At 32.1% G+C, this 12327-nt stretch overlaps 2 protein-coding genes across 2 annotated transcripts in view; both read left to right on the top strand.

The window, feature by feature from the left end:
• The window catches only part of LOC106681907 (putative per-hexamer repeat protein 5), a 3074-nt gene extending 1156 nt beyond the window's left edge, over positions 1 to 1918 (top strand). The window contains exons 2-4 of the mRNA XM_067050383.1: positions 186 to 1560; positions 1642 to 1737; positions 1812 to 1918. Coding sequence (XP_066906484.1) covers positions 186 to 1560; positions 1642 to 1724 — 1458 coding nt within the window. The 3' untranslated portion in view covers positions 1725 to 1737; positions 1812 to 1918. The remainder of the gene's footprint in view (positions 1 to 185; positions 1561 to 1641; positions 1738 to 1811) is intronic.
• LOC106681911 (calphotin) overlaps positions 1 to 11989 on the top strand; it is a 19659-nt gene extending 7670 nt beyond the window's left edge. The window contains exons 3-5 of the mRNA XM_067050390.1: positions 3682 to 3830; positions 10698 to 11541; positions 11630 to 11989. Of these exons, the coding sequence (XP_066906491.1) occupies positions 3682 to 3830; positions 10698 to 11541; positions 11630 to 11817 (1181 nt within the window). The 3' untranslated portion in view covers positions 11818 to 11989. The remainder of the gene's footprint in view (positions 1 to 3681; positions 3831 to 10697; positions 11542 to 11629) is intronic.
• Positions 11990 to 12327: the final 338 nt, after the last annotated feature.

Here is a 12327-nt window from a genome sequence, read left to right as displayed (position 1 = left end):
TATAAATTAATTTGTGAACTATGAATTAATCTCAAATAGATCATAATTTATGTTTATAATAATTTAGTACATATTAAATGGTCACAAATTTTCAATCGATACTTTTATTTTGTATGGAATCAGGCATTTTCGTTATAAGACTAATCTTTTGTAGTACTGATATATACTTTTTTTTTTTTTTTTAGTCTATGTACATCATCAATCTTTTGTTTACCTGGTCATTGGCGAATGCAGTAGGATATAGGAAAGCTCCAGAACGTAGGAATATCTTATATCATACTGGCTTCTTCCCAGGATCATCTTCCGGAATTAACCTTCTTTCTGGAACTGGTCATACTGCTGGAGTGGTAGCAGCTCCTGGATTTGGTGCAACTTCTGTCAACAACCTACACTACGGATCAGGTCTTTCACCCGGAACTAATGCAGCTTCTACAAAAGTTTTTCTTACTGGAATTAATTTGACACCTCAACCAAGCCTTTCTTCCGGTACTATTTTTTCTCCAGTAACATCAACTATTTCAGGACTAGGTAGTTATCCAGAAACAAAACTATCAACAGCCATACTTCCTTATGGAAATAGTATCTATTCCGGTGCAGTCATTACACCTGGAATCAGTCAGTCTTTAGAAAGGGCAGTTCCTTCTGGGACAGGTTATACACCTGTAGTAGGAACAGAATCTGAAATTAACAGATCTTCTGTTAACAGTCAGTCTTCCAGAATAAACCTTCCTTATACAATCAACACAACACCTAAGACTGATCTTACTTCTGTAATCCGCGAACCTTCTGGAACTAAATTAGCTTCTGGATCCGACAGTACAACAGGAACATTGTTTACTTCAGGTACTACACCTCCGTATGGGTATAAACTAAACTCTAGAACAGGGTTGAAGAGTGAAGAAGGGTTTTCCATACATCAACACAATAATAATAGAGCAGCAATCAACTCAGGAACCAGCCAGTATTTAGGACCAACGCCTTCTCCGGCAGAGGATCTTCCTACAGGAGAACAACAAGGATTCGGAGCTGGTATATCTTCACATAACAGCCAGACTTTTGGGATTAATCCAACATCTGGAACAGGTGTTAACTCTGATGAAACTAATACAGCTTCTGGAACGGGTATTTCGACAGGAACAAAACATACTTCCAGAACGGTTAGTTCAACTGAAACAAGCCTTTATTCAAGAGAACCACTACGTTCTGAAAATAGCCTCTATGCTGGTGCAAAATACATACCAGAAATTGATCAGTATACAAGATCTACATTACCTTACAGAACTGGTGTTAGTTCTGGAATAGATTTAAAAACTGCACAAGGGATTTCATCTCAAATAGACCGCCCAATATACAGCCCCATTTCTCAGAAAAATTCTGTAACCGGTGACAGGCCAGTAGCAGTTACAGTACAACAGCCATCCATCTCTCCATTATCACAAGTACTGGGATCAGTGGCTTTCCCATCTTCGGTTCCAGTCCTCACTAAGCTAGCCAATCCTGTCCCACTACCTGTACCTGTTGTAAATGCTATCTTACTCCCTGTTGGTGTTGCTCCAGTAGGTAAAGTCATTTATTAAAACCAACATTAATTAATGTTCAATTAAAAATATATAATAACAAAATCCTTTGTATTAACTGTAGGTGTATCTGGTGCAGGAGTCTCAATTGGATCGGGATCTGGAAGGTCACTTCTTTCAGCCAAAATTGCTGCTCTTGGGCGTTAATAAAATTCAACAGGTAAATATTTGTGTATGCGAAATTCATTATATTAGTTTTAGAATTTTTATTAAAATTTTAATTTTTTTTTTCAGATTTGATGTGCCGTGATCTCATCCTTATAAAATGAAGACTGGAATTGTTATTTCTCATTTTAAGTGTTATATGTGAATAAATTTGTTTTTTCTATGTTTTATCTAAAGCGTGTTTATAATTTAATTTTCCTAGTACATTATTCATTAATTAATCATCATAACGTTATACCACTGAAATTGATACAATCTGCTGATAGCAAAGGTGTCATTATGAAGTCACTGTAATACATTACCTCCAAAATTCAAACTTATAAAATATATACATACATTTTAACCAAAAATAGGCGTACTACAGCCTCAGTACATCCTAGACCAACTGACAAGAATTTTCAGCAGTGAAGTCAGATATTAAGAGAGTAGACTACATCTAGTTCCGATTTGAAAAATAAATAGGAAAACATTTTGAACAACAATTATATTACATCTTCAAGATATGTAATTCATATATACCTATTAGAAATTTATAATAATTTGGAACTTTATTTAACAAAATGAAAAAACAAAAATAGCCTACAGTGTTTTGAACTTTATTAAACTCAGATGATCCCAGTATACATGATAGAACAGCTATTCAAAGTATACACTTTGTATTATTTAACTCTTCAATATTAAGGATTTCAATGTATCAACATAAAAAAATTAACTCCTGAAAGGATATCTAAATTCCCAAAAACTATAGGTTTCCTCCTTTGATCTCAGATCTGTAAATCCCCCAAATAGGCCTTGTAACATCTCTGATTATTTATAAACAGATAGAGGTAAGACTCGGCATCCTGGTTAAATTTTTAAAGTAAGATTCGCATACCTAAGAAGAAAGATTCAAAAGAAATCATCTAAAAAGGTCTTTACAGTGCAATAAAGGTATAAAAATGCGATTATACTGTAAGTCTTTGCTTCTTACAAAAAAACAAAAACTATATAGTAATTTAAATTTAAAAAATAGTGGTAAATACACTCTAATCATTAAAAAAATAAAATAAATTACATTAAGATCTATTTCGATTCAAATTGCAACATTTAGCCTTTTAGGCTAAACATAATCAATAAACATTGACTGACCTAGAATCCCCCTTGCATAGGTCAATAGTTTTTATTTTATTTTATACTGTAATTCAAAACTTGTGTTCGAAGGATGGTAAGGTAGTATGTAAAGAAATCTAATTTAGGAGAGATGAAATGATAATATACTACCTAAATATATATATATATATAAAATATTAATGATATTTAAAGGATGTAGAGAATTGACAGTCAGATATATAAAAAAGTATCGGAGGAGCATGGATACGAGCAGGTTTACTAGAGAAAATAATTCACAATGTTTCAGAAACTTCGATTTAGAAAAAGATTAATAATTAAAACTGATATTTACTTTTACTAGAATTTGAAGAACTATACAACTATACTTACGTTTACACTTCGAGAATAAGCAATTTAGGAACAAAAGTTTGAGGCATGTTTACACGGAGAAAAACAATAGAAGAAAGATAAATACAAGAAAATTTTGGATTATTTTTCATCTGATTTTATTAATATGATATGAAAGAATCCACAGCTATGATGATGTTTGCCTATACATACTGAATGAGCTTTCCTCTTGGAAGCATTCCCAATATCTATATTAGAAGATATTAGCTGATATTATAACAATAGTTAATATTAAGGAAGGAAAAATAAATAGAATGAAATTGAAAAGAAAAGAAAAAAATATTCCATAAAAGTAAGTGGCATTAATTGATATAATAAATAAGGTTTGTTATATATATATAGTTATATATATACATATAGTTGCCAATGGCTCTTATTAAGGCCTCATATGGCAATCCGCTGTATATCAAATGCCTGCAGTCTGTCAGTATGTGTTAAACAGTTATTGATACGTTACACTGGCTAGATGATGTTCTAACAGAAAGTATTCTTGGGTTAGTCGAGTGTATCCAAAGTTTACAGCTTTGGATTGATGTTTTCCATGGAAGTACTGAGTGTCGGTCCAAGTTGTCTGCCATTTATGAAATATTTGTATTTTCATCAAAGGATAAATGTCGTTGGGAGGGGGGGGGGGGGTCAATGTAAGCAGTCAGATGGCGAGATCAATGAAGCAGCTTTTGTCGCTTTGTCAACTTTACTATTGCCCGGGGTATCCTCGTATCCAGATAAACAACACATCACGGCCAATCCAATTTATTTTTAAAATAATTTGAAATATGAATACTGCGATAGGATGTGTCGTATATACGTTTTTCAATACTGACAACGAACTCATATAATTTTGAATTGTAAGACATTATATTTGTTTATTCTGTAATAGGCCCCCTAACCACAGGTAAATTGCTGTCAGCTCAGCAGTAAATGAATTGCGTTTGGAGGGAAGACTTGTTTGCACTATTAAGTTATTTATTATTGCTGTGGGTCCAAGACCAATATCACCTTTGGTGTGTTGGAACTATAGGTCAATATCATGGAATTCCCTACATATTTACAAAGAAATTCATAAAAATATTGTCAATTCCTTCAATCCAGTTTTCTAATCTATCACTTCCTATTTTTATTTCCATAACTAAATTAAATAATAGTTAATACTAAATATGAAAATATACGAAATGAACTATTTTGTGTATTTGCACCTGCTTCGTAATAATTGTTAGTATTATGAAAATAGGTAATTTCCATTTCTATTGGTTATAATATATTTACTTCCTTATAACTGAAGGTAAGGAAGCTTTTTATTCATAGATGAATTAAAAAAATATTACGTCCTCGGAAACAGAAATTTCTCATATGTAAACGTACTTTTCTCTGCAAAAACAAATTATCATAATGGCCTGCTCGATTAGGTCCAAATTTGGTGTTTAACAAAAAACATAGCAAGTATCAATTTCATAACATTTAATATACTACTTTCCCTCACGCGTGCTAAAATGTGTTTTCCTGTTTTATTGGCTGTTCCTTACTGACCAGGAAATCTACCACGATTCTTAGGACCTTGTTGTGAAATGATTATAATAATTTTCCTTCCATACAGGGTGCTGTTTTCCAGACGTATATAATACTCAGTACACCTACAATTCTAAAATGGCTCCATTTTTTTTAGGAAAGTTGGGGATTAGTGTTGTCGTGGTTTTGTATAAATGTTTAGCAAAATCTTCCTATCTAACCTGTGTTAGATAGTTGATTTCGCTCTCATCAAGTGCGATCACTTGTGAAAGTTAAATCGCAGATGATACCGTCGTTTAAAAAAAAAAAAAAAAAGCAGAGGATAGATATTCTTGGTGGTCTTCTTGCCCACAAATCATAAGTCCAGTAGCCTAAGAGGAGAAAAAGTAAAGCTACTGCGTCCCAATTTTTTATTACTTTAATGACGCACGACCTCTGAAGTTAAACTTTTAGCTCATTTTTCATTTTGAGCTCCATATTCTTAAACCTAGCAATACCACTAAAAACATAATAGCACATTATTTAAGATAGAGCAATTTTCCGAAATATGAGCTCTATCCGAGAAATAGACATTTGTACATCTAATAGTATTTCATAAACCAAACATATTTTCAGAATTACGAGAAATTAACATTTTATAAATTTAATTTGGCAAATTAAATTCCTATAGTGTCACCCACACGTCACCGGAACTCATAGTTATTAATAAAATATGAAACTATCCACAGGGAAGGTGATCTTTGCCTATGCATACTCACTGACCTCTGGAGAACATTCCTAATATCATCACATCTATCCTAGATAGACTGATTTAATAACAATAGTTCATAATCAGGAATATTTATAAATAAAATAAAATTGAAAGATAACAGGAATAGAAAAAAATATATACATATTTTTATTCGATAACGGTAAATGAAATAAATTTATGCGATAAATTAAAATTTGATAAAAATGAAGAAAAATAAATAAATTAAACTATTTATATTTATTCGTACATATTTGTTTTTTGAACGTAATCAAATATATTCGGAATGTGAGGGCTATTATGGTTTAATAAAGTTGGTAATGATATGGTAATCCGGTGTCTTATCAAATACCTGCAGTCTGTCAGTATTTGTTCAACAGTTAATGGTACGTTACACTGTCTACATATTGCTGACAGTTAGTATTCATGGGTTAGTCGAGTGTGTCCAATTCGTTGTCTAATCAGTATTACTTCGTGCCGTCTGCATCTTTGGGTTGAACTTTAACTTTCCACGTTCCTTCTCTATCTTCTCAGACTTTGTTATTTTCTCAGACTTTTTCATCTTCTCAGACATCATCATATTTTCAGACTTCGTCATCTTCAGCTGCTTTTTCCAATATTCTTATTCCTGCTATGATCCCTCCAACACTTATGTTTTAAGTAGCTTGTCATATTATTATTTCAGGTTGAAAATTATAGATTTTCCTGATTTTAGGAAAAATCTAAATATTCAAAAAACCTATTTAAAAAAAAAATGAACGAATGACCCTTTTGAGAAGTACATATTATTAGTATTATATGAGCGACACCATGGAGGTCTAAGTCCTCCCGCGATGTATTATGAAATCCTAAAATCTACAACATAATACATCTACCATTAGAAGTTTAATTTGATAATGTTGGCTAGACTTTATATTATTTAGTATGTTGTGTTCCGAAAAACTCTATTTATTCCATAACGTACAGAATTTTCGTAAATTCAACATATCACTGCTTTACTTGAATAATAGCCCAAAAATTAAGAAAATTATTCATAGCCCGTTGTGTGGCACTCAACCTGTCGGAGATTTGTGTTAGCACAGTCTCACATAACTAACTGATTTTTTCTCACTCACTGAGGAAAGATATTTTTGTTCGTAATTTCCTAGATCAAATGAAACTTTAATCACTCGAGCATTATTTAAAATGTGCTGGTACTGTTGTTAAATATCCCAAACGACACAAATCTAGTTGTGATATTTAACGTCCTTTCTATAAAATAAAAATATTATGTTGGTCGATTATGTACTCCTGGTCCTTTGAAAGGTTTTCTTCTAGCTACAGATTGTTATTTCATATCATAAACTTGCGACAAATCTATATGCACTGAGAACGGAGTTAATTTTTGGTTTAAGTTAACCAAAAAACATAATGTTCAGCCAAAATTATCAAATCCATCTTTTTTATGTAGACCACTGTAATAAATATTGTGGAGCAGGATAGCAAACAGAATGTGGATAAAGTTTTTGAATAATATGAATTATGAATTATGAATGAATATAATATGAATGAATAATATCATTATAATTTAGTTTCTTAGAGAACTTAATGCTGCAGTTATTAAAATAGATTTTTTACTCCATATAGTACGTTGATAGAAATTATCTTATATTTCCTTGTAAATAAACATTTAATCGATTTCATGTATTTTACGTAATTTTCTCATTTGGGCCTATATATTTATGTAACTGTCAAAGAACTTGCTGGTGGGGCGCGTACTGTTCCGATAGGACTTACCGCTTACATATATAAAGAACGGAATAATTTTCTAGACAGTATCAGTCCTACGGGCAACTCCTTTGGAGGCATTAGACTTGTTTTAGAATGAATAAATTAGTAAGTAGAGCTTAATCATATTTTTTCCCAATTAGTCGGATTAAGATTGGAACTTAAATGGTTAATTACTGTCGACACTATCAGTTGGAAATTTTCTCCTTTGCAATTAAATTATATAGACGGACAGGCTCCGCAAATAGATCAGTCTTTGAGAGCACTTCAAGCGTTTCATTTCGCACTCCTCTCTCTCTTATTATTTTTAGTTTCTTACTTCAGTAAAAGATAACTTATATATACATATATATACGTTACGTGTTGGCGAAGAAAACTAATAAAAAGGGAAAAGGATATCGGAAGAATACTCTCTCAATGCGTAAACAAGACCGACTTTTATAGTATTCGGCACCTCGACATTTATATGTTCGATCAGCTGATCGATTCAACCACCTGACGGCCTTTGTTAGCTGACACCTCTCTCAGACCATAACCCCCTCCCCTCGACCAGTTTACGAACAGTCCTCGTAAAGTTACATTACACAGTACAATTACAAATATAAAAATAAATTAGATAAGAAAAAACTATTTACAATAACCTATGGACAATAAACATTAGACAAACATTCCTCCAAAAACCTATCTTATACAATAAAATCACATGAAAAAAAACAATCAAGAAAAACTATTTAAAACAAGAGTAAAAGTAAAACTTATACCTCCGCTTTACAAACAAAAAGAAATAAAATAAAATATACATGATTAAAGAGTATCAGAAAAATTTAGTAGTACAAAAATTGATTTTTCTAGTGTTTATAACACATTTTCATGAATCAATAGTGATAATAAAAAAAACAACAACTAAACAAAACAAAAAAATACATTTTGTACAATCTTATACTTCATTGGTAATAAGGGCCCTCCACCATCCTGAATTCGGGATTTTTAGCTGTTCAATATGTACTGTCCTCCTTTTTTTTTTTTTAGGCCCACGCTAGTGTTGTATCTGTAAAAACAGATCTAGCTCTCAATTGTGACAGCATTATGTTCCATTATCACAACCACCCTGAATGGACCCTCATATCTCTGCAGTTCCTTTCCTTTATTGGCACACAACCTCCTGTAGACTATGGTCCCGATTTTGGTGTTTCCAAGATCGCGTATCGATTTATTTTAACTTTTCTGATCTCTTATCTTGGGAAAATAAATCGATGCGCGATGCTAAAATCGATATTATTTTCATATTCTACATATCTGAAAACATATAAAGGGACCTAAGCATGTTCGGGATCAAGAAAGTTAAAATTAATCGATACGCGATAATTAAATCGATACGCTATCATAAAATCAATAGTATTTTCATTTTTGGTATATATTGAAACTTATAAAGAGACCCTAACATGTTAGAAATCAGAAAAGTTCATATATATCAATTATGCGATCTTAAAATCGATAGTATTTTCATATTCTACACATCACAAAACATACAAAGGGACCCTAAGATGTTCGGGAACAAGAAAGTTAAATTAAATGGATGCGCGATACTTAAATCGATACGCGATCATAAAATATTAGAAATCAGAAAAGTTCATATAAATCGATATCATTTTCACATTCTGCATTCATCTAAACGTATAAAGGGACCCTAACATGTTAGAAATCAGAAAAGGAAAAAAAAAAATAAACGCGATCTTAAAATCGATATCATTTTCATATTCTGCATTCCTCAAAACGTATAAAAGGACCGGAACATGTTAGAAATCAAGAAAGTTAAAATAAATCTATAGGCGATGTTACAATCGATAGCATTTTCTCTAAATATATGAAATGGGACCTTCATACATTAGAAATTGAAGATGGTAAAAAAATAAGTGAGCTAAAAAAAAAAAAAAAATCAAATTGTTATTTGAATAATATTTATTCGACTAATTTTGTATTTGACTAATTTTTTATTCGATTGAATAAGTATTCCGATTGTTTAGTCGTATTTTTTCCAATTCCTATTCCAATAAAAATTCATTCGTCTTTCGACAATCGAATAAAAACTTTGAATAAAAAAGTATTCGTCTCTTGTCTTTCGGAAACTAAGACAATAATGAACCATAAGCGAATGATACCTTAAAAAAAATCATTTTCAGCAACTATTATTAGTTGATTCGAGCAACTTGATCGCATGTGGATAGAAATTATTACACTGTTAGGAGCATGTCTTTTTATCAAAATTAAAACAAAATACTGATGAAGTTGCGATCCCGATGGCTCAAATAATGATACTCGAATCAAAAATTATAATTTTTGGCCCAAAATTATTTTTAATTACTTTTATTTTGTTTTCATTATTGTGTAATTCTGACATTCTGATCGGAAAAACCATTCACATTATATCATAAATGTTATTAAAATAAATACCAATAATCGATGAATGTCTAAATAAACACTGAATAGCATTGAAATTCGCTATATTCTTTTATCAAGTAAGAAATATATAAAAACAAATAACTTTTTGTTAAAAACTAAATAAGTTTTTTTAGTGTTTGAGAAAATTACGGCACAACTGTTATGCTTTACATAATATATCATAAATTAATACTTTTGATACAAATATATCGGCATGTTTTTACATAAAGTTTTATATTAAACTTTTAAATAAATCAATGGAAACTAAAAATATATTATTCATTATAATATATTTTTTAGAGAACTTAATGAGGCTGTTATGAAAATAGATTTTTTTCTCCATATAGTATGTTGATAGAAATTAGTCTTATATTTCCTTGTAAATAAACATTTAATTGATTGCTTGTATTTTACGTAATTTTCTCATTTGGACCTATATATTTATGTAACTGTCAAAGAACTTGCTGGTGGGGCGCGTACTGTTCCGATAGGACTTACCGCTTACATATATAAAGAACGGAATAATTTTCTAGACAGTATCAGTCCTACGGGCAACTTCCTTGGAGGCATTAGACTTGTTTTAGAATGAATAAATTAGTAAGTAGAGCTTAATCATATTTTTTCCCAATTAGTCGGATTAAGATTGGAACTTAAATGGTTAATTACTGTCGACACTATCAGTTGGAAATTTTCTCCTTTGCAATTAAATTATTACTGATTATCATTACGAAATATCATCAAGCATATATTGGTTTTACTATATGATGGTACAGCATTTCATTTGTGATCTTTACAATTTTCATAGTTGTGATGCATGAGAAATATGCACATTTATTTATGAATGAAACATATATTTATATACTTATCAGTAAAAAAAAAAATAAATAAATAAACTGGTAAATTATAGACATTTATCGTTAATAGAAAAAAAAAACTTTATCTTAATGAACTATGACTATCTCAAAAATAAACTTTTAATAAACAATTTTTTATTACAGTTTTCACTTACTACCTACCTCCTTGTTACCTACTTTTTAGTAGTAGGGGCTGAAGAGAAGAAAAAACCTGAAAAGAGAGGAATCTTGGGAGGTGTGCAAGATTTAGGATATGGATCTGGAGGTGGAATTGCTGCGGGAATAAGTCTTACGCCCGGAGTGGATCTCAGTTCTGGAATAAATCTTCCTTCCAATGTTTTGTCTTCTGGAACTGCACTCACGAATGGTATTCAACTTTCAGCGAATAGTTTATCTTCAACCATTGGCGTTTCACCTGGAATCGGCCTTGCCACAGGAACAGGAATCTCTTCTCTCCCAAGCCTTCCTGCAGCAACAAATTTGTTGACTGGTGGTTTAGCTTCGGGAATCAACCTCTCAACTGGAAGCGGTTCCATTTCAGGAATCAGTATTTCTTCCGGGACTGATCTCACTTCTGGAACTATCATTCCTTCTGGAATCAGTTTGCCTACTGCAACAGGCCTCACCTCTGGAATTGGCTTAAATTCTGGATTGACACTTCCAACACCTCAGGCGGTCGCAGTTCCCGTGGATCGTCCAGTAGCGGTTCCGGTATCACAACCGGTACCAGTTCCAGTCGAGAGATTAGTTCCTGTTACAGTGAACCGAGCAGTCGCTGTTCCAGTAGATCGGCCTTATCCAGTAACAGTTGACAGGCCAGTTCCAGTGCCAGTACCGCAAGTAGTTACAGTACCAGTTTCCCGGCCGGTTCCCGTTCCAGTCCCATCACCTGTTCCCGTGCCTGTTATAAGAAAAGTTTTCGTTCCAGTTCCACATCCAGTTACCGTTGTTAAAACCGTACCAGTACCTGTCGATTCTCAGCCTCTTCGTAAGTGTGATTTAATAAATTACACACAATTTAAATCGCCTCATTTCCTATTTCAACTTACATTTATATTATGAATAATTTGTTTCAGCTGGATATGGAGTGAGCTCTGGATTCGCCGCTGGCCCACGCTTCGCCCCTGGCCACGGTATCGTCGGTGGTGGCCCCTATGCCAACATACCCTTCCCAGACCAGAAGGTGTACGGGAGTGGCTTCAACGGATACTCGGCGGGCTCCGTTGGTGAAGGATCCTCTCCAGTCTTACCTCCGAAATATTGATTCCACATTTATTTTTTTATTAATATATGGGAAAACAATTTTTCTCTTGTTAATTACTAGTTCAACGTGTTATTTAATTTGTAATTTCTAGTTCAAATATTATATTCTTAGATTAATGAAACATTGTTTAATGTATATAATTCAGTCTTTCAAGCGTTGTTACTTTTACTGTTGATCATTTTTAATGTATGTTCTTGTTGTTGAAGTTTTTTTAATAAACATTTCGACATAATCTGAATGTCTTATTTCTTCTACATTTATTTGTTCATTATATATCTAGAGTGAAATATTTCAGAAAATAAATTGATACTTAATTATAAATAGAGGTTATGACTTTTATAACGGAAATATTCAGTTAATTAATTTATTAATTATCTGTAAAATGCTATGCCAGATCTAAAAATTGTATGAAATTAGATTAGATTGTTTTATATATATATAAGTTACGGACTGTCAGCTGACAGGTCCATATCAGCTGATCGAGAACAGCTGACCGATTGTATATATATA

The sequence above is a fragment of the Halyomorpha halys genome, unplaced genomic scaffold (assembly GCF_000696795.3).
Source record: "Halyomorpha halys isolate HHAL.00 unplaced genomic scaffold, Hhal_1.1 Scaffold374.1, whole genome shotgun sequence".
Classification (NCBI taxonomy): domain Eukaryota; kingdom Metazoa; phylum Arthropoda; class Insecta; order Hemiptera; family Pentatomidae; genus Halyomorpha; species Halyomorpha halys.
Note: the sequence above shows the minus strand (reverse complement) of the source record. Positions and strands in the feature narration are given on the sequence as shown.